The sequence below is a fragment of the Pelmatolapia mariae genome, linkage group LG22, assembly GCF_036321145.2.
Source record: "Pelmatolapia mariae isolate MD_Pm_ZW linkage group LG22, Pm_UMD_F_2, whole genome shotgun sequence".
Classification (NCBI taxonomy): Eukaryota; Metazoa; Chordata; class Actinopteri; order Cichliformes; family Cichlidae; genus Pelmatolapia; species Pelmatolapia mariae.
Window position 1 is genome coordinate 32,593,287 of NC_086245.2, and position 27,614 is coordinate 32,620,900.

Genomic DNA, 27,614 nt, shown 5'->3' on the forward strand with positions numbered 1-27,614 from the left:
TATCCGGTTATTAAATGCCTTTGCGGTGTAGCTTTTTTCTCTCCCTTTTTTCATTGAAACGTTGCATCATCTTAACCACAAGTATTCAAACAGTCTATGCCTTTCTTTGCGGAAGTTTTTAGGTGAAAACGGTAAGCTGGATTGCGTTCTTTGTCTTTATCATAAGCTTGTGCCCAGGAATGAGGCTTTCCACTGGGAAGCGTTCACAGCAAAAACATGCTGGGAAAACTGCCATGCTTAATTTTACTTAGATATATTACAATTTTAAAAGTACATCTCATGTGCTATGTAAATGTTGACCACTGTCCAACTGTGTACAGTGTTAATAAAAATTCAGCGTATCCGAGGCACCCAGCAGACTGGTTACTAAATTGCGACCATCACCAGTTAATCTAGAACACCGGTCCGACTATAACACCGCAACTGGAGCTCATGGCAGGACGAATGGTTCAACTGAGCACGCGGCATACGTTAGAAAGCCACAAATAGTTTCCGGATATTAGTTGTTGTAGCTGAGTATATTTTTAATTGGTAGGATTATGAATAGCGCTTGATGGTAGTTGTATTAACGGAAGACAGTTTCTATCACAAATAGGTCTATTGTTGTCTACTATCTAATTATCCAAAGCCCCCCAGTTATTTCGTAGTAACTGTTAAAGGTTATATTACAGATTGAGGCAGGACAGGTGCGTCCGAAGCAACCAGAGACTTCAATTTGTGGCTTATTAACTCAAACGCTTCTAACGCACACAAACTGTGTTCAGAAGCACAGTCAGTTGTAGAGCGTAATCTTCGTCTACCTCACATGTTTAGTTTAAAACGTGATTGGAGTCAAATTCGAAAATCAGTCTGCTGTGTTCACGGAGCGTGGGAATTCTGTAAAGCATGATGATCTGATGTCCTGTTACTTAAAACCCATTGTACTAGGAACAATGAAGGATATTTTGTTAGGGTTACGTTATTGTTAAGTTACTGTTTGAAGGACGGCTGTGTTAGAGATCCAAGGGGTAGACTCTGAGCTTTTTGAAGTTTCATTTTGATGCTGGTGACCAAATCCTCCAACTCACTGCGTTGTATTTGCATATCATCTCTTTTATGTAGGCATTTTTTTTCTAATTTTTTCTAAACTCTGTGTAATCTCTTTGTAATCTACATGCCTCTTTGTTTTTGTCCACAGCTGCAAAATGTGTGGTATCTGGGCTTTGTTTGGCAGCGACGAGTGCATGTCAGTTCAGTGCACCTGTGCCATGAAAATTGCTCACAGAGGCCCTGATGCTTTCCGCTTTGAGAATGTTAATGGCTTCACCAACTGTTGCTTTGGCTTCCATCGCCTTGCCATTGTGGACCAGCTGTATGGCATGCAGCCGCTGCGCATCAAGAAGTTTCCTTACATGTGGCTCTGCTACAATGGAGAGATTTACAACCACCAAACAGTAAGACTTCTGCTCCTTTCTGTTCTGAAACTTTAGTGGTTGTTTAAAGAAGTATTTTTCTCGAGCAGGGGATACATCCAGTTATCACATTACTGCAAACTAAAGTCTCTAGTAGAACATAATACGCTCTAATATAAATGATAAAAGGACTGATTCTTATTTAGCGCTTTTCTACTCTACCTGAGCACTGAAAGCGTTTTACACAACATGCCTCATTCACCAATTCACACAAGTACTTTTTTTTCTATGCTTAAATGCTATCTGTCTGACATTCACACACACTGACAGTCTGATGAATGTACTGGAGAGGAACTTGGGGTTAGTATCTTGCCCAAAGATATTTGGCATGTAGATTGGAGCAGCCCGGGATTAAACCACCAACCTATCCAATTAGTAGATGACCTGCTCTACCTCCTGAGCTACAGCCACTGCATACATAAACATGTCATTTAACAAAGAATTGTCTGGGTGCATTTATAAGATGACACCCACTGTTCAAACCAGGTCCATGTTCATTCAGAAGATCGTGTTCACTAGAGTTTCTGGATTCAACAGCATATTGTCTCCAAATGGTGATAAAGGCCTAGGCTTTCTGTTCTTTAATGTGTCAGAAGTGTTACCCAATCATCAGTGAGAATATAGAAATTCCTTCACGCTTATAATGCTTCCAGTTCTTTACGTGTGTGACACATACAACAGGGATTTATATGCTTGATTTTAAATACAAATTTTGCTCCGTTTTCAGAAAACCTGTCTGATAACAGCTGGGTGGTATGGTTGCCACCAATAAATAAAACCAATCTCATCTTTTGTGCATGTTAGGAATGCACTATTGTAACTCCTGTTCTTTCTATAGGCTTTGAGTATACAGTGAAAAAGTATTTGCCTCTTTCCCAGTAGGGCTGGGCCATATCATACCGTTCACGGTAATACCAGTATAATGTTGGGCAACGATAAGAAAATGAAATATCGCGATAGAATATGGGTAAAACGCGCATGCGCAGTGCCTTTGTTTTCATACGCACATGGCGGAAAAAGCATGGCGGCGACGGAGAATGAGAAGGGCGAAAGCGGATCATTGAATGAAACGGATGAACCAGAATTGGTTTGTAAAAATGCTGCAACTTCAGTGGTGTGGAACTGGTTTAGCTTTCGTCCGTCAGATACACAACAAAGCACTATTTTTGGTAGAGCATGCTAGCGGGCCGTCGTTATTACCGTGTTGTTTGGAAAATACGGCACACTTAAAATCAATCCTTTGATTTTTCTGAAAATCGACAGTGCCCCTTAAAATCCCGTGTGCCTTATGTATGAATTCTGGTTGTGTTTACTGACCTTGAAACGATTTTATGTGCTACACAGCGCTCGAAAATCTGTCAAATGTTGTAATACAACTTTGCTAAGCTACGAAGCCGCACCGCTTGATGGATTGTCGGAGCATTACGGCTATCGTAGGCAGGAGCCTCGCGGAGTGATACGTACTGTGCTTCAACATAATATTACCGTATTGTGTGTGTATAACCTCTTTTTAAGTTTTGTGGATATTATACATGGTTATGGTCAGGATATGTCGGCCAGTTTCCACTGGAAATGCCTTTTGGTTAAACTGTCAGCAAGGAATTAGCATTTGCACTGTTAAATTTATAACTTTAACCTTGCCAATAACTTTAAGGCACAGCTGCTTGTTTAAGTGAAAATACACTGATGTTTTTTTTTTTTTTTTGCACTAATAAAGTTGTGGAGTTGTAAAGTATTTTGTCTAGTGTCAATTATATCATCAGTTATATCGTTATCGCAAATTTTCAAATGTATATCGTGATAAATATTTTTGGTCATATCGTCCTGCTCCATTTCCCAGTTTATTATTTGTTTTGCATAGTTATCAAACTTGCATGTTTCAGATCATCAAACAAATTTTAATACTGGACAAAAAATAGAATGGAATAGTCTTTTATTGTTGAAAAGTGCTTGAAAGTAGCGCAATGGACTTGGTCTAACTAGAGTCCGTGTGTGAGCGGCTCAGTCATGAGGGTTACTCAGACTATGGCTATGGGTGGGTGTGGGGTTGGATGCAAGGGGTATCCTGCGATGGCCTTGGTTTCTCTGAGACAGGAGGATCTGGCAATGGCCTCCAGGGGTGGCAGAGGCCAATGATTTTTTTTTTTTTTTTTTTGGGGGGGGGGGGCAGTTTTAATTACCCTCTGCGCAGCCTTCCTGTTCTGAGTTGTGGCCGCTGTGTATCAGACACGCAGGCAGTAGAAGAGCACACTCACCAGTGAGGAGTGGTAGAAGGCCAGGACCAGCTTCTGGTCCAGGTTGTTCCTCCTCAGGACTTGGAGGAAGTGCAGCCACTGCTGGACCTTCTTTACCAGGGCGAATGGTGTTGTGGGTCTAGATGAGATCACCAGAAATGTTTGTGCCCAGAAACCTGAAGGTGGAGAAACATTCTCCATTTATAATGAGAGGGGAGTGGACCTGTCTATGCCAGCTACTGTCATGACAGGTTCTTTTGTTTTAAGGATGTTTAGGTTATTTTCGGGGAACCAGAGGTACAAATTCCTTATTTGGGTACAAATTCTTTATTTATAAGCCCAACCACCGTGGTGTCATCAACATACTTGATGATGACATTGGTTGGGTGAGTTGGTATGCAGTCAGAGGTGTACAGGGAGTACAATAGGGAGCACCCCTGTGGGGATCTGGTGCTGAGTGACAGTGGGGGTGGGGGGTCTGACTGATTGAGGCCGGTTGGTGAGGAAAGCTTTGATCCAGTACCAGGTGGCAGGGGGAATCTGAGGGTGGGCCAGTTTGGTGGTAAGGATGTCTGGAATTAAGGTCTTAAACGCTGATTGATTAAATGATTTGGGAGAAAAAAAAGTTATCCAAAACTATCTGGTCCTATGTGGAAAAACTGTGACCTAATCCTGTTTATGCCATCTTTGGCAGCAAGAATTGTAATCAAGTCTTCGAGATAGTGGGGCATTAAAGTGTTTGCACCCTTACGATTTCTTATTTTTTTTTACGTTTGTCACACTTCAATGTTTCAGATCACCAAACAAATTTAAATATTAGACAAAGATAACACAAGTAAACACAAAATGCAGTTTTAAAATGAAGGTGTTTATCATTGAGAGGGAAAAAATCAAAACCTACATGGACCTGTGTGAAAAAGTGATTTTCTCCCCCCGTTATAACATAAAGTTGAGTTAAATTTCTCTAGCCACACCGAGGCCTGATTACTATCATACCTTCTGAACAAAGAAATCACTTAAATAGGACCTGCCTGACAAAGTGGAGTAGATCTTAAGAGCCAGACATCATGCCATGAGCTAAGGAAATTCAGGAACAAATGAGAAACAAAGTAATTGAGATCTCTCAGTCTGGAAAAGGTTATAATGCCATTTCTAAAGCTGTGGGACTCCAGCAAATCACAGTGAGAGACATTATCCACAAATGGCGAAAACATTGGACAGTGGTGAACCTTCCCAGGAGTGGCCAGCCGACCAAAATTACCCCAAGAGTGCAGCATGACTCAGAGGTCACAAAAGACCCCAGAACAACATCCAAAGAACTGCAGCCTTCACTTACCTCGGTTAATGTCAGTGTTCAGGATTACAATAAGAAACTAAGATTAAAAATGGCCTGAATGTCAGAGTCCAAAGACAAAAACCACTGCTGAGCAAAAGGAACATAAAGGCTCATCTTAGTTTTGTCAGAAAACATCTTGAAGATGCCCAAGACTTTGGGGAAAATATAAGAAGTTGAAATGTTTGTAAGGCGTGTGCCCGATTACATCTCGCGTAAAAGAAAGGCAGCATTTCAGAAAAGGAGCATCATACCATCAATAAAATATGGTGGTGGTAGTGAGATGGTCTGGAAGACCTGGAAGACTTGCTGTGCTAAATGGAAGCATAAATTCTGCTGTCTACCAAAACATCTGGAAGGAGAATGTCTAGCCATCTGTTCGTGACCCCAAGTTGGTTGTGGGCAGCAGGACAATGGTCCAAAACACACCTGCAAGTCCACCTCTGAATGGCTTAAGAAAAACAAAGACTTTGGAGTTTGGCCTAGTCAAAGTCCTGACCTGAATCAGATTGAGATGCTGTGCATGAACATGAACCGCCTTAAAAAGGCGGTTCATGCTCGAAAAACCCTCGAATGTGGCTCAATTGCAATTCTGCAAAGATGAGTGGGCCAAACTTCCTCCACAGCGCTGTAAAAGACTCATTGCCAGTTATCGCAAATGCTTGATTGCAGTTGTTGCTGAACAGATTCTGTTCATCTGGACAGAGCGTATTCAGAAAATGCTACGTCCAAGTGAACAGAATCAACCTTTTGGGGTTACAAATGATCTTCTTGTGGACAGTGCACTCCTCTGTATTTGTCCTGTGAGACGTCACTGCAGTGTTCCATACTGTTGACCATAATGTTGTTACAGACATTAGAGGATCTAGGAATTAGAGACTCTAATACTTACATCCTCTCATATACTCCCATTTATTCATGTAAATGAGGAGTCTTCTTCACACTCTAATTATGTTCAGCAGGGCTCCATGCTAAAACAAATTCTGTTAATTTTATACACGCTTTTAAGCAGTGTTATCAGAAGACATATCTTTGTCCTGATTATGTGTTAATTCTTGAGATAAATAAGTAGCCACTCTTTACCAATATAGTAATTTTGTCGTAGCCTGTGAGCTAATTATAAAAGTGTATGCTTACCTGTTACCTAATATCAGATTATCTATTTAAATTATACTTATTTTGTACTCTGCTGTGTTAGTGTCTAGCTCTACTTACCTGCGAATTATATGACAGTCTATTTCTAGTCTATTTCTATTTCACTCCAGTTCATTGATGTCACTTCAATGTGATTGGTGTGTGCCAAGTCATTAAAGAAGCAAGCTTGCTCACATGCTCACTGTTCACGCTCAGGGAGTTCAACGCCCAGAACGTTACACATAGCATACATTTTTATTTCTGTGCAGATGATGCCCAGTTTTATCTATCCATGAATTATTGTTGTGTTTTTACCTTACAATATAAAGTGCCTTGAGTGCCTTGACTGCTGATATAATTTGATGCTATATAAATAAAGTTAAATTTAATGAAGCCAGATGACACAAACCAGTTACTAAAACTGCAGGAATGTTTTAACAACATAAAGACCTGGATGGCTTCTGATTTCCTGCTAGCAAATTCAGATAAAACACTGGTTATTGTACTTGGCCCTAAAAATCTTAGATGCATGGTATCTGTCGCAGCAGATGGACTGATCCTAGTTTCTTCCAGTTAAAAGGAAGTTTTTCCTTTGCCCTGTTTCCAAGTGCTTGCTCATAGGCGTTATCTAATTGTTGGGGTTTTCTCTATATTATTGTAAGGTCTATCTTACAATATAAAGCACCTTGAGGTAACTGTGGTTCTGATTTGGTGCTATATAAACAAAACTGACAAGCCTTTCTGACATGCCTGACTGTATCCTCATTTGAAGTCAGCAGCACTCTATGTTGACAAAAGGTTATAATGCCATTTCTAAAGCTGTGGGACTCCAGCAAATCACAGTGAGAGACATTATCCACAAATGGCGAAAACATTGGACAGTGGTGACCTTCCCAGGAGTGGCCAGCTTCATGAAGTTTTGCTTCATGGCCTCACTGTGTTCCTCCAGTGCCTGTGTTTTTGCTTCAGCTTCAGCTAGAGCCACATCCGGCTTTGCCTTTTGCCATTAGCTTGATAGGACTCGTACTTCAGCTTAACTGCTCCCTTCACTTACGGTGTCTTCTATCTTGTTTGGCGATAACTGCCATAACAGGCACCAACCAACTTGTGGCTGCAGCACTGTACTGCAGCTCTGGCAGTGGGGGTGCAGAACATGACTCAATGTCCCTAGCCTCACTTGGGATGGAGCTCTGCCAGATCTGGGAATTAAAGATCGGGGCCTCACACTCCCATTGCACCCTCACTGCACAGACCTGGGTGTGCCAGGTACCACAATCCTCCCCCACCACCTGATCCAACTCGCCATCAGGTGGTAATCGGCTGACAGCAGTCGGCTGTGCCACCAGAGTGTCTAAGGTAGCCACAGGTCTTATTAATCTGCAACCTCGGGCATGCTGCTGCTAAGAGTACCTGTGGACACCCTTATGCTGGAACATGGTGCTTTGTCATTGATAGCCTCTTACCAGGGACTCCAAGAAGGATAACTGCGATTCGGTTCAGTGCAAATGACAGTCAGGACCTGTTTCTTAACCTAAAGAGACAGAGAAGCAATTCTCATGGCCATCTGGGGAAACTCCAGAGTGGTAAAGGGTCTAGCCCTACTTGAGTTTGATGAAAGTTAAAATTATCATTTTGTTGTCATTTGTCCTTTCAGCTGAGGAAGCAATTTGAGTTTGATTACCAGACTAAAATGGATGGTGAGATTCTGCTCCACCTTTATGACCGCTTTGGCATTAAGAAGATGGCTTCTCTCCTGGATGGTGTATTTGCTTTCATTCTTCTGGACACTGCCAACAGAAAAGTGCATGTGGGAAGAGATACGTATGGTGTTAGGCCTTTGTTCAAACTCCTCACAGACGATGGATTCCTTGCATTGTGCTCGGAGGCCAAAGGTAATGGGATGGTTTATATTGCTTGAATGTTGCTTCTTTATATGTTTGCATTACTAACCTTATTCTGATCACAGGCTTAATAGACATTACCCATGGCATGGGTACTCCTGCCAGCATTGTCCCCTTCCCCCCTGGGCACTTTGAGGTCTTTGATTTAAAGCCAAGTGGCAAAGTTCAGTCTATTCAGATGGAACAGTTTCACTGCTGCAGACAACAGCCTTCTCATGCCATCTATGATACAGTGGAGAAACTACCTATAAGTAAGAGTCTATTCACCACTTTAAACATCAAGCATTACTAGTGGTAGATGGTATTTGTGAAGGACATTAAAGAGTTTGTCTCCCTAGGTTTGGATGAGGAACTGGTGAAGAGCAACATCAGAAATCTGTTTGAAAATGCTGTAAGGAAACGTCTCATGGCTCACAGGAGAATTGGTTGTCTTCTGTCAGGTAACATCTGCTATGTGGAGCACAACATGTTTGTTTGTTTGTTTTTGTGTGTGTGTGTGTGTGTGTGTGTGTGTTAGTTAATCTTATGTCCTTTTTGAAAGGGCTTGCATTTTCATTTGGCTTCTGGGAGTCTGTGCCTTGAGACATGATACTCTACTTTAGCGCCTAAGAGTAGGCGTTCATACATAGACATATTCTATGTGAATAAGTGGACCTGTCTGACAGTAACATTAACTTCACTTACATGTGATGAGCTTTCTGTTCATTCACAAGTGAAGAAGTGTTTTATTTGCAATTCATCGCAATCCAATTTACATATAGAGTTGTGGTTAAAAGTTAATATACACTGATCATAAGCATTAATGTCATGGTCATTTTGTACATGCAGCTTCTCAGCTGCCCTCTCCAGCTTGTGCACAAACCACACAGCTCTCTCCTCTGGGCCCCGGCAGCTACCAAAATAGGGAAGGTGTAGTAGATGTGATGGATGACAGCTGTGACAGCCAGCCTCTTATGGCACTGCCCCCTGAAGTTAGAATCATCCCAAAAAAGTTGATTCTGTTCATCTGGACGTAGCGTTTTCAGTGCGAGAAACGTTTCGTCACTCATCCAAGTGACTGAATGCAGATTTCCTCAACATTATAAACAGTACATTTGCATAATGACTGAAACTACAACCAATGGCAAACAGTGAGCTGGGAGGTCAGTTTCTTGATCATTAATATTCAAATTCTCATGACCATTGATCATCAACCACTGATCAAAGATCATTAATCAATGGCCATAAGTACTATTCACAGAGAGTTGGGGAATGGCTGCAATCACAGCATTGTAAGATGGCGAAAGATGCACCCTTAGGCCCCCTCCTCGATTCAGAGATGGTCTTTCCCTTTTCATGTAAATGATGTCCTTAGCTCCCCGCTCAAACCAGCGCTCCTCCCTGTCCAGGATGTGTACATCCTCATCAAGAACTGTATAGTATGCTCAACTGCACCAAAGAGTAAAACAGTGAAATGTGGATTTGTAAACATCAGGTCTCTCCTAAGTCATGAGTCAAGTACATGAGTTTATAATTGATCAGCATAGTTTACTTTGCTTTAGAAAAACCTGGATACAGCAGAATGATTATGATCATTTAAATCAGGGGTGTGAAACATCTGGCCTGTGGGCCGAATACAATTACTTTTGGCTTGTGAGATAATTTCATATGTCAATTATTAATGGCCCATCTGTAGGTGGGAGCTGAATCTTTTGGCATTTATTTTGATGGGCACACCATGCAGCCAATCACATTCAAAGACAGACCGAGATCGTGCCATTATGTGAAAGAAGGAAGTGGGGCAGACGTTCTGCAGACAGCAAGTGTAGCGGAAAGAAGCGAAAACGTAAAATGAGCAGCATCTGGCTGTATTTCAATGATACTGGAGACTGCAAAACTGAGTGCAGAATTTATCAAATTAGGAGCTGGCTAAAGTGATATCAGTTTATATTTTCAGCCATGTTCCATTGTTAATGAAAAAGGTTTCAAACTTGTCCAGGCCTTAAACCTTATGTGTGTTCTCCCTAGTAGTGAATGCATACCAGCCCCTCAAAACTGGATTAATTTTATACATTTATTTCTTACAATACAACTCCAAAGAGTTGTTGACAGATTTCTTTCCTTTGTCACAGCAGCTTTATCTGTATCATGTAGAAAAACTGTTCAATATGGAACTTCTTTACACTGACAGAAAGGTTTCAGTGGTCTGACCCACTTAAGGTCGAAGTGGGACCTGAGTGAAGTTGGCCCCCCCACCTTCTTCAAATCCAACAAAAGTGGTATCAAACGTTTGTGCTACGTTTGTGCTGGTTTGTGCTGCAAAAATTTTCGTTTGTGCCGCTATCATTTTAAAGATATTAATAAAAATTTCTAGAGGTCATCAGAGGTCAACCAGCCCCCCCACATTAATGGAATCAAACAAAACTGGTGTCAATCAACTGTGCTACGTTTGTGCTGGTTTGTGCTGCTAAAATTGTCGTTTGTGCTGCTTCTGTTTTAAAGATATTAATGAAAATGTAAAGGTCAAAAGGTCAACCAGCCCCCCCACCTTCTTCAAATCCAACAAAAGTGGTATCAAACATTTGTGCTACGTTTGTGCTGGTTTGTGCTGCAAAGATTTTCGTTTGTGCTGCTATCATTTTAAAGATATTAATAAAAAATCCTAGAGGTCAAACCAGCACAAACGTAGCACAAATGTTTGACATCATTTTTCTTTGATTTGGGTAATGTGGGGGGGCTGGTTGACCTCTAGGATTTTTTATTAATATCTTTAAAATGATAGCGGCACAAACGAAAATTTTTGCAGCACAAACCAGCACAAACGTAGCACAAACGTTTGATACCACTTTTGTTGGATTTGAAGAAGGTGGGGGGGCCAACTTCACTCAGGTCGAAGACGGCTGTATATAAAATGACTTTGACACCCCTGGTTTAAATGAATCAACACCTCTGAGACATATTGTTAGAATCCTTGAAGCAGCTTCCATTCCATCGTATTAAACAACCAAAGACCAAACAGTTCCCAAACTACTGTGATTTTTAACATCCATGTGGATACTGTAAATGACAGCCTCATAATGGGATTTAAACTGTTATTAAACTCAATTAGCTTCTCTTAAAATGTAAAAAACCCACCCACTACTTTAATTACACTTTAATCACAGGGACTAACCAATAATGACCTCTACTTAACTATGCTTAATATTAATTTTCTCCAACAGTAAAGAGCTGTAAATTATTTAATTTGGATTATGTTACTGGTAATCAAAAGATGAAGGATATTGTATTAAGACAAAGATATAAAATTGTGGAGTAAGTCAAAAATCTAAGTCATAAACAAGAAAACAATAATTATATCAGTAGTTCATTTTATATTTAACACATGGCTAAAAAATACTGAATAGTTCTTTTACAAATGTAAGCATTTAATCAACTCCATAGAAAAATGATAAATGCTTTAGATGTGTTTCAGTTCACTTTTCTCGTTCAGCAAAAAAACTAAAGTCTGTTTTGGGCTTCAACAAGTGCACTGATTTATCCACCTAGCTCTCTTTAATAAGCTCTCCATCAGAAAAACAGTTTGTGTGGGATATGAAACAACTTGCTTTGTCAGCTGCATCCCTGGATGTGTGTACTTTTGTAACAAAAATAAAAATAAATCATTGTTGGCTTTGCAGTTTAGCTAGCAAAACATCTGACTCCTTGACCCGCAATTCATCAGACAAGTTCTTGTATTTTTCTGCATGTTTGGTCACACAGTGACTTAAATTGTAGTCCTTAAAAAACTAAGCTCACAGCTTTTTCTTTGACTTCTGTAAGTAAATAATTTTACAGTCCATGCCTTGTTAGAAATGCGGCATTTGTTATTCAATCTCTTGCTTTTTAGTCTTGTTCTCCAATTGATCTTTTTGAGTTAACATCACTAATTACTTTCTCCAAACTTTAAAAAAAAATTTTTTTTTTGTACAAGTACTGCTCAAAGAAGACCCATTATTAAATAATGCTTCAAGCTTAAATGCAATCAACTTATCTCTGTTAATGGCTACATACCACAGGCCTTCAAGCTTGCAGTAATTAAACCACTACATCGCTTGATTCATCTTTAATTTTTTCTCAAAAATTCTTGAAAGAGTAGTTATAAAACAGCTTTCTGATCATCTGCAGAGGAATGGTTTAGAACTAATCTCTGCTTGTCCTCCTAATCCTCAATCAGGCATTCGATACTGTTGACTATAATATTTTATCACAGCGATTAGACATTCTGTAGGTATTAAAGGTACTGTGCTGTGTTTGAATCATATCTAGATATGCCTTAGATATAGATTCCAATTGTTCACATAAATGAGGAGTCCTCTTCACACACAGGTTAATTTTGGAGTTCCACAGGCTTCTGTGCTAGGTCCTTCTGTTTACATTATAGTAGCTTTTCTTAGATGGTATCATTAAAACACACTGCATGCATTTTTACTGCTATTCAGATGATGCCCAACTTTATCTATCCAATTGTTCTCAGCATAGAACCCTCTGGAACTCCAGATATAGAATATAAATGTATATTACTGTTGTTCAGGTGGTCTGGACTCCAGTTTGGTTGCTGCTACACTTGTGAAACTGGCCAAAGAGGAGAAGCTGCCATATCCCATTCAGACATTTGCAATCGGATCAGATGACAGTCCAGACGTCCTAGCTGCTCGCAAGGTTTGTCCCTCACTTATAAGACATGTTTCTAACTTATAACTTAAGCTTATAACATTGCCGTGTGTGACCGATTCCTTAAAAAAAGGTCTTGCTGTGTTTTTAATCATCAATTGGTGTTTTGTCAGGTGGCCGCTCATATTGGTAGTGAACACCATGAGGTGACGTTCACTGCAGAAGAAGGTATTGAAGTTGTGAAGGACGTCATCTTCCACCTGGAGAGCTATGACGTCACCACAATACGTGCCTCTGTGGGTGAGTGGAACACAAAGCACTTTATATACAGTGCTGTGAAAAAGTTTGTCCCTTCTTGATTTTTGTTTTTTGCTTATTTGTCATACTTAAGTGTTTTACATTGTCAAACATGTTTTAAAATTGTTTTTTTAATAATTTTTTCACTTATTAAGGGAAAAAGTTATCAAAATTTACGTAGCCTTGTATCAGGGGCACCACCAAATGGGCGTCAGAGGGGTCACTGGCCACCACATAAAATTTGCTGCCCCCCCTGGCAAGCCTGTCCTATGTTGGCAATAATTTGAAATAAAGTTGCAGAAAAGCTGATGCCAATCCCTGGAGAGATGCGTTGCATCTAAGGGCCAACATATAGACAGACAACAGTTCACGCTCTTACACGATCTAATACTTATTTGTCTTTCCTGAACAAGTTTGCTCTTAAAGTTAACTCCATTCTGGGAAAGTGAACTGAACTCAACTGATTTCAGTTGTTGGAGAAGGATATGAACATTAATTTTTATTGCATGAAAGAATGAGAGTGCAATGGTAAAGAGCAAACTGGTTCAAGGACAGACCCGGCTGCATTATGTGACTAAGATAACTTTAGCTCTTTACAAGCAACTGGACAGACAGTATACGAACTCTAAGCTAAAAAAAAAAATTACAATAGGTGAAAATATGGCCTCCCTTATGCAAAATATAGAAAAATGATTGATGGCTCAAGGCTTTTGCACAGCATCAAAATCAAAGACATTTAAAGAATAAATGGACTGGTTCTCATGTAGCACTTTTCTACTCTGAGCACTCAAAGCGCTTTACACAACTTGTCCTCTTCACCCATTCGCACAAGCACTTTTTTTTCTATGCTACTTATAAGTATGTGCTTTCTATCTAACATTCACTCACATTCTTACTCTGATGGATGCATTGGACAGCAACTTGGGGTTAGTATCTTGCCCAAGGATATTTGGCATGCAGACTGGAGCAGATGGAGGTCGAACCATCAACCTTCTGATTAGTAGGTGACCTGCTCTGCCTCCTGAGCTGCAGCCATCAAATATTAAGTTGTTACTTGACAGAAAAAGTGTAGGTCATGCTCATAATGCAAACAGAAGTCACGTGTGCAGAATATTTTTCTGCATTTAATTTTCTTTTATGTGATATATATTTATTGGTTTAGACTGAAATGAATGAATGAACGAAGAACTGTTTACTTTAAATGGTTTTGGTGATTTGCAGCGTAAAAAAGTTTAATCTATTTAGAGTTTTAAGATAATAAGTTACATTTTTTGTATAAAGCCAAATCAAAACAAGTTGCTTGATTAATTGAAATGGCACTTGAGTGAGTTTGTTAAATGGTCAAAGAAGTGGGTGAAGGCAACATGTAGGATATTAACTGTAATGTAATCAAACATAACAGCATTCTAGTTGTATATTATACATTCAGTAGGTTGTGATTTGTTTTTATAAGGGTACATGAACAAGAATGCTTTTTACTCTACACTCTTTTACTATTAACTGTACAGGCATGTACTTGGTTTCAAAGTACATCAGACAGAAGACTGACAGTGTGGTGATCTTCTCTGGAGAGGGTTCTGATGAGCTGACGCAGGGATACATTTACTTCCACAAGGTAAGTTAGATGGTTTACCTTTGTTTTTTCAGGCTGATTTATCTTAAATGTAATAGAATTGTGACAACACATAAACTTAGTACACAAATTTCATTAATTTTTGTACTAACTGAAATTTGTAAACCTTATACTATGGCCATCTCAAATCTTCTCTGCCAATGCCAAACTGCTTACTGGGCTATTGATAATTGAAGTCTGAAGAATATTGGCAGTTTAAAAATGTATTCATTTAATAGAGAGGGGCTTTAGTAGAATGTAGAAGAGACATACACAACACCCTGGCACCACCAGCTTGGTCACACACTTCTGTGGGATGGCATCCCATTCTTTGTCACAAGTAAGCCAGTCTGGTTATGTCTGTCACTGATATGAGCAGCAAACCTAAGCACACCCACAGGTGTTCAGTGGGGTTGACGTCAGAACTGCAGGCAGGCTATTTTATCATTTCCACTTCCACATAAACCCTACTCTGTGGGATCATGTGTTGTCACTGGTCATAGAATCTTATCTTGATAACTCGACGCATTGATATATCCTCCATTGGTGAAAAGCATTGTTTTTCCATTGAGGGAAATGCCACCCCATACACTTCATCCTCCACACTTGGACAGCATAGGCTGAATCTAGACTCATCATTTAGCATAACACTCTTTGTGGTATGTCCCAGGGAAAACCAGAGCAACACAAACATGACTCCCATGGTCCCTGCTCCCAAGGAATGACTCCTGCTACCTCAAAGTTTGCATTTCCAAACAGAATAGTTAATTTATATTCAGAGATAGAAAACATCAGGTGAACACAGTCAAAACAACAAACACAACAATGATGCACTGGTTGTGATATCGTTTCCCCCTCTTAAAAATAAACTGTCCTAATAGCAAATATCACGACCACAACAGGCATAAGACAGGATTGTTTTCAGTGTTACATTTCTTGCTATTTGCAGCAATTACCAATTCATGAGTCATAAGACCAGCCACAAAAATACTTTGAGTCACAAAACCGATACTGAGCCTCTTTAGTAAATCTAGCAGCCACTTTATTAGGTACACCTGTTTTCACTCTACAGCAATAAGCTATTTGCTGTATGTCATGAGGTTGCAAACTGAACTACTTTCCAGATCATTTTGATATTGGTTGCCTGATTTCATAATTATTTCTGTTATCTTTCTTTTGCCTGCTGAAGGTTGTCAGTTCGAGTACAGCATGGGGTATTCATCACTTTTACATTTCTTCTCTTTCTCACTTTGTTAGTTTGAACATACAGTAATGGGCATAGGTGGGAAGCAACAAAGTACAAATACTTCCTTATTGTACTTAAGTACAATTTTCAGGCATCTGTACTTTACTTATATTTTATTACAAGTTATTGTTTTGGGTTTTTTATTTTTAACCCCTACATTTTTTAAAATATATCTGTATTTTCCACTCCTTACATTTTAAAGCAGGCTCATTAAGTTTAAGACATTTGAGGGAAGTTATTATTTCATGTTACTGCGGGCCTTCACACATCAAACTGATTGGAGCGTGAATAGTAATGCATGAAAGGCAGGATGTAGCATAAAAAGAGATCAAAGAGGCACAATTGTGGGCCATTGTCAGTGGTTAAAGTGGATTATGTTTTCTTTTTTCTTTTTCTTTTTCTTTTTCTTTTTTTATTCATGTCACAAAACTGGAACGACTGCAGGTGTCCATAAGTTGCGGTTTGGGCACCTTGGCATCTAGCTTACCCTACAAAAGAGGGGCGAGCATAAAGGGAGTGACATTTTTTTTTTTAAGTGACAGGTCATTTCAAATGCAGCGTTTGTATCAGCCCAACAAACATCAAACTGTTTGTGTGCAGTTTGTCGTACAGTGTGTTGCTAGCTAAAGGTACAGCTGCTGTTTTTCACAGGGAGAGAAAAGAAAGAGCTAACTTTACTCAGAGTTGGAGAAAGACAGGACAGGAGAGGAGGAAGAGAGATTAGATTTAAAGACAACGTGTGCTTAAAAACACCACATTCATGGATAGAGCATGGTCAGTGCTTGTGTGTATTATTATTTGACAAGTCACAAATATACAAGAGTGGGACTATAGATTAAAAGTCTACTATTGTGCTGCCATCTTGGATTGCTAACTTGGTATATCGTGCTACTCTGACTCTCCAAGTGGCAAATTGGAGGTTGAGTGGACATTCCACAACAGATTTCCAACTGGGAACTCTGAATTCTGACTTATGCAGGATCACACCCTTATACACACGACACAGTCAGGTCCCAAATGGGCCTGACGGTGAGACTGGAAATTGGCTTTGTGTAGTCTGTTCCAGATTGTCTGGATGGAGAGCCATTGGCCGTATTGTCATGTAAACTTTGACTGCTAATCTGTAGAAGACTGCCAACAGTTCCTACATGGCAACGGGGCGAGTAAAGCATCTGCTTGTGGTACGGTCTTCTTGACCAAGTTCCCTTTTATATGGAACATAGTTTTCAATTGGAGATGGTACCAGGGCTCACTTCAAATAATGCCGCGTCTTCAGGTTACCCTATGGTATGGGCCCTATCAAGATAAGTCAAATGTGGCATGCTTGGAGCATGAGGATCCATGCTCACAGGTGTTGCTAATCAGCATTTGGAGTATGGGAAGCTCAAAACAAGAGTCAGTATACTAGAATGAGCTGTTTGACATTGGTAGAGAAGATTTGGCAGAGGTTTTTTATGACTGCACCCCATATACTCTGTTCTTCAATGCAGAATTGCATGTATGAGATTTATCACAAAGAAGCATTGTTACAAAAAGAAAAATACATGTTCTTACTTTTTGTGCAAAGTTTGTTTGTATTTTCAATTTTTCAAATCTTAAGTTTCAAATAATTATGCAAATCAAAAGAATAAATGAGTAAAAACATAGGATTGTTGATTCAATTCAGTTTAATTGTATTTATACAATGCTAAATCACAACACCAGTTACCTCAAGGTGCTTTATATTGTAAAGACCCTACAAAAACCCCAACTGTCAGATGACCCCATATGAGAAAGCATTTGGCAACAGTAAGAAGGGAAAAGCAGGACAGAGGTTTAGCCTTACCTTCAGCCTGTCAGACACTGATGTTGGATGAACAGTTCTGGCTCGCAGTCTCCCCTCTAATTCATCCCAAAGGAATGCTGTCGGCTTGAGGTCAGGACTCTGTAGGTCAGTCAAGTTCTTTCACACCAAACTCACTCATCCATGTCTTTATGGACCTTGCTTTGTGCACTGGTGCACAGTCATGTTGGAGCAGGAGGGAGGCATCCCAAAACTCCCACAAACGTGGGAGCATGAAATTGTCCAAAATGTGTTGGTATGCTGAAGCCTTTAGAGGTCCTTTCACAGGAATTAAGGTACCGAGCCCAACTGCAGAAAAACAACCCCAGACCATAATGCTCCCTTCACCAAACACTTGTGTGGCAGGTAGGAGGCACGATAGGACCACGATCCAGCATTCAGTGACTTTTTACTCTTTATGTAACTCGGCTGCTGTTACAACATGCCTCCGCTGCAGCTCCCTAGATGCCAGCCACAAGTATACACAAACAACAACATGACATGACCCAGTTCAGTCTATTAACCTGGCGAGGTGTGATTGTGGATGCCCTGCAGGTGCATTCGCCTATCCTGCTGCGGCACCGATTACCACGCCCCGCCACAACTTGGCACAGTGCAGGCAGACAAGTACTGTTCTCCTGGCAACTGCCAAACTGCTGACCCCGCTCTGTGATTTTAAACAGTCTACCACTTTGTGGATGAGTTGCTATTGTTCACAGTCGCTTCCACTTTTTATAATACCACTAACAGTCGGCTGTGGAATATTTAGTGGCAAGGAAACTTTGCAACTGGACTTGTTGCACAGTTGGAATCTTATTACGGTACCACAATGGAGCTCCTGAGTGCGACCAATTCTTTCACAAATATTTCTAGAAGCAGTCTGCATGCCTAGGTGCTTGATTTTATAGTGACTGGAGCACCTGAATTCATTGATTTGGATGGGTGAATGAATACTTTTGACAATATAGAGTATGTTTGGATCTCTGGAATTCCTGTTCTGACTTGCATGTGGCTTCTCAAACTTGTGCAGAAGACAGACTTCTTTTTTAAACTGATCTGAATACAGAAATCTTTATGCTTTGGGATGATTATACTTCTCAAAAAATCTGGACAACCTTACAAAGTAGAGCAAATCTAAGTTCATTGCATTTGTTTTTTTCTTTTGACGTTGCATTGCTTTAAATAAAAACGATTTTAAATGATAATTACAGACAAAATGTATGAAACACTTATGTAAACCAGAATTGTCAGACTTGTGATCCAGAAATATTACAACGTCTGAAGGAAAACTTCAGACTGAACCTAAAGTTAGAATGCCAATCGAAAAGGATTCATTTAAAAATGGCTTTATTTCTCCTCTAGGCTCCAACACCCAAAGCTGCAGCAGAAGACAGCATTCGTCTGATGGAGGAGCTCTACATGTTCGATGTTCTCCGTGCTGATCGGACCACTGCTGCACATGGGTAGCCCTTCTTTGTTACTCACTAGCCCTGCCCAAAGAATTAAGACCGGTAACTGAAAGAATCTAGCAAAAAAAAAAAAAATGGAACATTGCATTTTGCCTGTTGTTGGCGATAATTTTCTGCTGAAAAAATGTCCTGTAATTACAATTACTTCGTTCAGAATTGGCTGTAATTGTTTGTGCAACAGCTTTTCAGAGCACATGTAGTGCTCATGAAGCATCTTTAATTCGACCATAAAAAGGAAAAAAAAGGATGGAGGGTAAAGTGGACAGCAGGAATTCAGCGGGAGAGCTTTGGTGGTAAAATAACTAATGCATTCATTTTAACCATTGCCAAAATGTCAGTGATTAACCAATAGTGGTCACCAAATAATGCAACCAACCAATAGGGTGATGCTGACTATTATTCAAATATAGTAATAAAAATTAATGACAGAGTTCTGATTGATAGCATAGACCTATTAGTAACCATATCCTGTACTCTCACAATTTGATAGAAATTGATTTTGCAATGGACTATTTCAGTTCAGGCTCATTTCGTGTCGCTCTGTCTTTCAGCCTGGAGCTGAGAGTGCCTTTCTTGGACCACAGATTCACAGCGTATTACCTCTCCTTGCCTGAGGAAATGAGGGTTCCTAGGGTGAGTCTGTACAGTATTGGTGTCCACACTATCATGCAACTTTGCTTTGTAATAATAGTGTATTGTGTCCTGTGAAACCAGGATGGAGTGGAGAAGCACCTTCTGAGGGAGTCCTTCAAAGGTCTCGGCTTGATACCTGATGAGATTCTCTGGAGGCGCAAAGAAGCCTTTAGTGATGGCATGACATCTGTGAAGAAGTCCTGGTACACGTACCTGCAGGAGCATCTGGAGTCAATGGTAATATTTGGTAGAGAAACCTCTGACTCGGTCCCATTCACAGTAAAGTTTTTATGTTAACATTGATTTCTGCCTATAAAAAAAAGAAAAGAAAAAAAAGCCTTCTCACAATCTAGACTGATTTCAAGCAGATTTCAGGTGGTGCAGACACCCAGGTTTGTGAATGCAATAACTCAAGAACAAGGCAACGTAGGAAATTTTCAAATTCATAACACAGGTGCACTTACTAAAAATCTGAGTTCCAAGCTCAGTGCAATGGCACCACTTTGACAGAATAAAAGATTTACTTTAACTTTAAATTTTGCATTTAAAGTAAATTTAAATTATAACGGGCCAAGAATTCACAGAAAATTGATCAAATACACTAATCACGACAGCGTTAAAATCTTTAATTAAACCTCAGAGAGCGGTTCAGTAAATTGCAGGTGTTCCTCTTAGCTCTGTATTATGACATTGCTCGTTAGTTGATATTGCTGCTTGATTGATTGAACAAAGTTTGCGAGTGACCCATCTTTTTTTTTTTTTTTTTGTTGTTGTTTTTTTGTTGTTTTTTTTAGGTGAACGATGATGACATGGAGGAAGCTTACAAGAGGTTCCCTCACAATCCCCCACGCACTAAAGAGGCCTACTACTATAGACAGGAGTTTGAGAAGCACTACCCAGGCCGTGCTCAGTGGCTCTCCCATTACTGGATGCCGCGCTGGATTGATGCCATCGATCCATCAGCCCGTACCTTGTCCATCTATAAACCTGAGAAAGACCAATGATTCGTGTGTTTGTGTCTGTCTGTAGTATGTGAAGTCTTTAACATCTTTGAGGGTGTAATTACAGTTAAAATTTCTTCCACTGAGCTGAGAGAACAAAGACAAAGCTCTTCTGCTTTTAAGATTAGGCTTCAAACTTTCCTTCAGATTTTCCTTTCTGATACTGACTAGCTGGAGATGGATCAGGTGAACCTGAACCATCTCTTAGTTACCCTGCTATAAGCGCCAACTGCTAGTTGACTTTCATTGAGCACTTCCTCACTTTCCTGTTTTCACTTGCCTGGTGTTTATATGCCACTATTGTGCATCAAACTGCCAAACTAGAGCCGCTACTCCACCACGTCGAAAGCAGCCAGTTCTGGTGGTTCGTGGATCCGACTAGAATGCCTCCTTGGTGGGACCCCGGACACGCTGGAGAGATGATATATCTTACCTGGCCTGGGACCACTTTATTGTTCTCCAAAAGAGAGGTCTGGGTTTCTCTGCTTAGGCTGCTGCCCCTGCATCCCAGTAGAAGAAAATGGATGGATGGAACTGGATCTTTGGCATGCATACTGGAGGATCAAACCGCCAACCTTCTGATTAGTAGATGACCCGTTCGACCTCCTGAGCTACAGGGTGTAAGGGTGGTATCATCTTTACACTATAACTGACTGAGGTCAGTAAGTAGTGTTATCATGCTGCTACCTCCCAGCTTTTGACAGCTTTGGTTGATTTCTGGTAGTTTGAATTGCTTTGGTTTCAGTTTGTGTTTGGCTCTTAATCACCAAGCTAGAACTGCAGCATTGTTGGCACTAACTAGCATATTATACAAGTGTTTTGTAAAAGGACATTTTTCAAGTTTGGCAGAAGTGAGACATGCGTAAAAGATCGAATAATTTTTTTTCATGCTTTTTAGGTCTGAGTATTCAAACAGTTTGGGAACTAGGAGTTAGACATTTCATATAACTGTCCCACCCATGGTCACATTTGAAAGTGGATTACAGGAAGAGATCACTAATATCTGCAGTCTAATGTAATTTAATAACCATATGCTACAGCAAGGAAATTGTATCCAACCTTAGTTTATTGAATGATGTTTGCACTAGGCAGCATTGCATTTGTATTTCTCTCTTAACTAATCTTTTATCTGTCTCTATTTTTCTGTGTTTTACATTAATTGACGCTAAAATAAAATTTCCTGTTGCAACAGAAACTGTTTACTTCATTTATATTCCATGCAGTACCACTGTTTACCATCAGAGTCTGCCCTAGCACCATCCATCTAGATTAACTGAGCACTGATTTGCACTGTACAAGCTTAAGACTGAACCAGTGATAAAATAATTTTAATACAATTTTTAACATTATTTTAATACATCACAACATATGCAGATGAAGAACAAGGCAGCTTCTATAAGTCACTCGAAAGCCAAAATGAGAACCTGTGCTATTTTGTTGTATTAGCAAAAAACAATCAAACAGTTATGAGGCACAATGAAGTGAAACTATCAGCACACTGTTCAGAAAACTGGCAGGTGGTGGAAATTAACATTGATAATGACAATTCCTCAAACTCCACTCTTTCTTCTACCGAAACAGATCAAACTGACACAAATACAGAACTGCTATTTCACTACAGTATGAAAAATGTAATCTTTTAAATGAGCTAACAGCTATACGCAGTTTGGAGAAAAACAAAACCAACATCCGGTCCCCGTGCCGTGGCTGAAGAATATTTGATGAGAAGCAGAGAGGTGACAGCTGTTTAGCGGCGCTTGTCATACATCTCTATTGTGTTCCAGTTATAAGACTCTGCTGAAAAAGGGGAAAATGCCATCTTAAGGATTCAGTTTGTTTTTGAGAAAATGAAACCTCGTTAAGTGAACTGACCTGGCTCCTCTTGGCTCCTCTTCCCCATCAGTCCAACGAAGGAGTTCACTTTATGTCCTTCATAGGAAAGACATTGAGATAAGACACAACACTGAATGTCTCATTCATCTAACTACAACAAGAAAATTGTAATGTCTCTTGAGCCATCGACAAAACAATGAATTGTCTTTTTGGTTTCTTTCTGTTAGTATTAAAGACTTTCTGTTGAAACATGAACAGTTCAACTGAACATGTCCTGAGGGCACGTATCTCTGATTGTTTTACAGCGAGTCCTGCATTACAGGAATAAATTAGCTGTTTGCTTACTTACGCTGCACTGAGTGCATCACTTAGTAGGTGACTAATTCAGATGAAACGCAAACCATGACAGAGGAAAGAGAAAATCCCCTCCTCCTCATGGCTCTTTATCTTTTCCCTCTTTGTCTCACACAGGCGTCTCCCCTGGACCACCTTCTTTACTCACTAATTAATGAGTTCAAAGAACATTAGGAAAAAAAATCTTTGGTGGCTGTATGTTAATTAAACCCTGGGAAAGTGTATACTGCATTTCTTGCCCACAGACACAAACACTGTGGGCAGGTTGAATTTGTGCTTTTTCTGCTCCATGCTCTGTTTGTGGAACAAAGACCTTCCACTTTTGTGGAGTGAGCTGTATCTGTAGCGCTGTCACAGCTGTGTACACCTCTCCACCCACTGTCTCCGTACATTTATTAACTCAATGTATTATTTTTTTGCCTTTAGTCTCAGTCAACATGCACATTATTAGAGAAAAACACACAAGTCCATCTGACCCTTGCACACTTGCCTTTGCTTGTGTGTCTGATATTAAAGAACCTCGTCCCTTCACACACTGAGGAAAGTTCCTGTTAAAGTTTAAACACTGACTCTCCCATAGTTTTCCTGGCAGTAAAAATGTATCTGGGCTTTTATGGGTTAATGTCCTGAATGCTTTTTAATGCCCTTCTATCCACTTAAAAGTGTTTATTTCATGGATGAGACACGAAGCAGAATCTGTGCGACCTGTATCTACTAAAAGGCTCAGGTCGTTACATTTGTAAGGCGTTGCTGTTTATATCACTTGCCATCACTCTGTGGTGGCAAGTGTGGTGTTCTATGCAGGAGTGTTCGGCAGGATGAAAGCTACTAATGTCAACAAACTGAATAAATTAATCTTGAAGACTGATTCTGGGAGTAAAACTTGAAGACTCAGGTAGAGGTGTCTAAGAGGAGAATGCTGAAGAAATCCCTCATCATTATGAGTAATACATCCCACCTGATGTATATGTCTCTGATTGGTCACCACAGAGCAGTCTCATTCTACCACATGGGAGGATTATTACATTATCACTAGTAATTTATTCTCTATTAAATTAAAAGTGATACTGTAACGGGATTACTTATAATTCACATAAGTGATATGGTGGTAAACTGAAAGTGATCATTTAATTCTTGTTAACTTATCACTGCAATAGATGGTTGTAGCTATTCATCAATTTTATTTGGCAATAATATTCATATTTGCCTATTTCCACTACTGTACATACTGATATTTATATTTGTTTTAAAATCGTAATTTTTTATTTAGCTTTATTTTTACCTGAGCTTTATTTTGTTATGTTAAAATTCATTTTTGCTTTGTGCTGATTTGTGCACAAATGAGCAGTGTACAAACCAGCTTGCGCCAGTCAAAGCTCTGAGGTAACTGGCCACATATCTCCAGCTATTGGCAAAGGGGTTAGGTCTTTTTGTTCCGAGTTTTAATTAAAGAGCAGGAAAATTGCTCTAGCTATAAGGACTTCAGGACTTACTTTTGCGGGTGATCTGTGTGTTTGCTGTGGGAGGATGAAAGTAAAAATGAAAGGTTAGAATAACTGATGCATAGGAGAAGTACTTTTATTAAGAAATAGCTCTTACCCATAGAGCGCCTCCCCATCAGACCGATAAACTGATGTGGCTTTGGCTTTCTTGTCATTCTCAGCAGGGCTTCTCTGAACGGGTCGTCGGAAATCCAGCCATTCTGAGTGGAAGGGGAGAAGGAATGCTTACACTGAGAGGCAGAGTGGAGTGAGAGTGGATCTTATCTTTATAAAAATTTTGTGTCATCAAACTATACCTCAACTGTGTTAATACCATATCTACCTGCTCACGTCATTATAACAAGAGAATAAAGCGGAATTCTGCCAGAACCTTATTTTAATCAATATTAGCTGAAAGACCCACCCACCGGTCCACCCACATAAAATACACCGAGTAAAGCAGAATGTATTTGGATCTTTTCTTGCCATTGTCTGTTTCCATCTCAGGATTATATTCGTGCAGTATGCATTAGTGTGACTGGCAATATGGATCTTTGCACTACTAATGTCCCGCACAGAGTGACGATGCCCATTATGACAAAGTGCCGATATATCCAGTCGCTCCTAAAGTGTGATTAAGCTAATATATAAGCCTTTATACACGCCTTTTCAGTAAATCTGTGTATACATGTAATTTTAATATTTTTTTTTTTAAATACAAATATGCAACCCTACAGTGTGACGCTGGGGTTTAACATACTTCTGTAAAGGGATGTCTTTGTTCTCACAAAAAGCAAGAAAAAAAAAACTTAAGTCAAACTAATTTCCTTATGCCTGTTAGGCGGTATATACATTTATTCTGCTTTCATCCACAGAAGGAGACTAAAAGACGAGCTACTTAAATAGTAGTATTTATGAACTATTAAGGAGAGAGTATAAGTCTGAATAAATACCTGGATTTGATTAGTGCTCGTCCAGTAATCAGTGTCCTCTTTTGGGTCATTTTCTTCGCCGGAAACTTGGGCGGCGGCGATGAGAACCATTAAAACTGCTACAAGCAGAGACTTCATGATCTCGCAGGTTTTCTCTCACTGTACAACGACAAGCACTCTAATACCCAATGTATCACGATAACAGTTATCAGTCAGCAGAAATAAAGCGAGGTGAATGAAACAGGTGTGTGAGCACCAGAAGGAGCTGGAGTGTGCGCTGTTTCTTCCTCAACAAATCAACAGTAGTCCATAGCGCGTGCCTGTGTCACAGCACTATCTCCAGCGCTGTCTGCGCACTCAGCTTCTGGAGCTGTTTGTTTCGTACGGTCTCCGATCCGTACGCTCCTATATACCAGTGTGAATAGTGTTGCTAAGTAACGCCTTAACAGTACTATGATTACTTGAGTGAAGTTTCGGTAAGCAGCCTGTTAAGTGCAGTGATCAGAACCTGTTGTGCGTCACCGGACTTCAGCGTCACTATTATGAAGAATGACGGTGACGTCATAAAGTACTGTTATCTAGCTTTCAGTCACGGTGAAAAGTCCGCTTTTCCTTGTCACAGAGCCAAAAACTTCAAAGTAGCTCCAACATGTCTGGGCCATTTGATTTAACGTTTTTTCATTGTTTGAATACTTTTGATGGAGGCCAGTGTTGCAGGGATATTTCTACCTAATGCTCAGTTTAAGAACATTTGTATTTAACATTTAATTTATCATTTATTCATGAATTTTTATTGCACCAAAGGAGGAGAGTGCGTGAGTGTAGTGCAAAAAGCATCTGCATTATGCAACAGAACTCCTTGCAAGCATCTCCACAGACAGCATGCTAACGCTAAGCTAGCCAAGAACTGGGAGTAATGTAAAAGCTGAGTGTTTGTCAACCCAAGCCCAGCCGCCAGACCCTGAACTTCAGCAGGTAACAAATGGATGAACAGACAGACTGCAGCCTCCGTTTCTACAGTACAATCACCGTGGTGATCGTTTGAAGTCTTTCTGGGCTGGTTTTCATCTTTCCCAGATAGCAACATAACATTGAATTAATGTTGATTTTTCATCTGAATCATCATTATGGCCAAAATATGCTAAAATCCATATTAAAATACAGATGATACCTGGCAGTGTAACAGTAATGACACTGGAATAACATTGATTCAAAGTTGTTGTGTTATAACTGAATGATTATTGATCTGTTTATAGTTGACCAGGCGACAACAAAGGCATTGAAAAGTAATGGATTTATAGTTGACCAGGAAATGAAAACTATTATCAACTGTTCCACTGGACCCCTCTTAAAGTCATTCATCTATGGCTGACTGGGAAATTATATTGAAATTAGGTGAATTTATAGTTGAGTGGGAAAACGTATTGAAATGCCATTGACTTACACTTGAAAAGTTGCAAAAAAAAAAAAGCAAGATGGCAGCGTGTACGGACATATTCAGCAGCACAGCGCACCCAACTACTGTGCACCTCTTGGGGGTTTTTGTGTTTTTTTTATGCCTTTTCACTGCGTCCTCCTGCAGTGCACTGATCACTTTGTATTGTTGCCTCTACTTTTAAGATTAGGCTTAAACTTTCCTTTTTGGTAAAGCGTATAGTTATAGCACCAGTCCTGAAGCACATAAGCACAGAGCCCAATTCAGACCTGGTCCAGCTCTAACAGCAAAATTATAGAAAGTCACTGCTCACCGGATTTAGACACCAGGTCCATTCAGTGCAGAAGCTTCTATCTACCTCAGGAGTTAACGGTAGCCATAGTTGCCATTGTTTACATCCCCTCCAGTGCTAATGTTAGCTCAGCAGTCAACCACATTCAACTTCTTATCAGTAAAAAGCAGAGACAGCACCCGCAGGGTGTCCGAATTGTTGCTGCAGACTTTAATAAGGCATTTTTGAAATCTGTACTCCCCAAATTCCTCCAGCATGTTATGTATCCTACCAGGGGGACGGGGCACTGAACCACGTATACAGCAACATTCAGCATGCCTACAAAGCGACACCCCTCCCCCACCTGGGACAATCTGACCACCTCATTCTGCTTTCTATCCCTGCATACAACCCCTCCAAGCACCTGGGTCATTAAACATGGTCTGATGATGCTCTCCTCCAGCTACAGGACTGTTTTGATCTGACAGACTGGTCCATCTTCGAAACAGCAGGACCTAGAGACCTTCATTCACTCTGTCCTTTTCT

General features: G+C 40.0%; 2 protein-coding genes across 3 annotated transcripts; one reads left to right on the plus strand and one right to left on the minus strand.

Annotated features, from left to right (window-relative positions):
• Positions 1-27: 27 nt before the first annotated feature.
• asns (asparagine synthetase) lies at positions 28-22,008 on the plus strand. Its single transcript, XM_065469938.1, has 12 exons — positions 28-131; positions 1,178-1,433; positions 7,807-8,044; positions 8,119-8,304; positions 8,392-8,493; positions 12,603-12,730; positions 12,856-12,982; positions 14,488-14,594; positions 19,022-19,122; positions 19,680-19,761; positions 19,843-19,998; positions 20,556-22,008. The coding sequence occupies exons 2-12, from the start codon at positions 1,185-1,187 to the stop codon at positions 20,763-20,765; spliced, it is 1,686 nt and encodes a 561-aa protein (XP_065326010.1). The 5' UTR covers positions 28-131; positions 1,178-1,184; the 3' UTR covers positions 20,766-22,008.
• A 270-nt stretch (positions 22,009-22,278) lies between these two features.
• tac1 (tachykinin precursor 1) lies at positions 22,279-25,686 on the minus strand. Of its 2 annotated transcripts, none has more exons than XM_065469940.1 (5): positions 25,384-25,686; positions 24,549-24,651; positions 24,443-24,466; positions 22,635-22,691; positions 22,279-22,556 (listed from the first exon to the last, which is right to left on the minus strand). In XM_065469940.1, the coding sequence occupies exons 1-5, from the start codon at positions 25,498-25,500 to the stop codon at positions 22,510-22,512; spliced, it is 348 nt and encodes a 115-aa protein (XP_065326012.1). In that variant the 5' UTR covers positions 25,501-25,686; the 3' UTR covers positions 22,279-22,509. The 2 variants fall into 2 exon arrangements, with proteins under 2 accessions (XP_065326012.1, XP_065326011.1); XM_065469939.1 differs by having other exon boundaries at positions 22,279-22,559.
• Between the last annotated feature and the right edge of the window lie 1,928 nt (positions 25,687-27,614).

Bases quoted from the DNA above. Each gene is read 5' to 3' on its own strand.
- asns (XM_065469938.1), top strand. From the start codon at position 1,185: ATGTGTGGTATCTGGGCTTTGTTTGGCAGCGACGAGTGCATGTCAGTT. The intron at 8,045-8,118 runs GTAATGGGATGG...TTCTGATCACAG, and splicing joins ATTGTGCTCGGAGGCCAAAG to GCTTAATAGACATTACCCAT. The intron at 12,731-12,855 runs GTTTGTCCCTCA...GTGTTTTGTCAG, and splicing joins ACGTCCTAGCTGCTCGCAAG to GTGGCCGCTCATATTGGTAG.
- tac1 (XM_065469939.1), bottom strand. From the start codon at position 25,500: ATGAAGTCTCTGCTTGTAGCAGTTTTAATGGTTCTCATCGCCGCCGCC. The intron at 24,652-25,383 runs GTATTTATTCAG...CCTTCCACTCAG, and splicing joins CGAGCACTAATCAAATCCAG to AATGGCTGGATTTCCGACGA. The intron at 24,467-24,548 runs GTAAGAGCTATT...ATCCTCCCACAG, and splicing joins GATGGGGAGGCGCTCTATGG to CAAACACACAGATCACCCGC.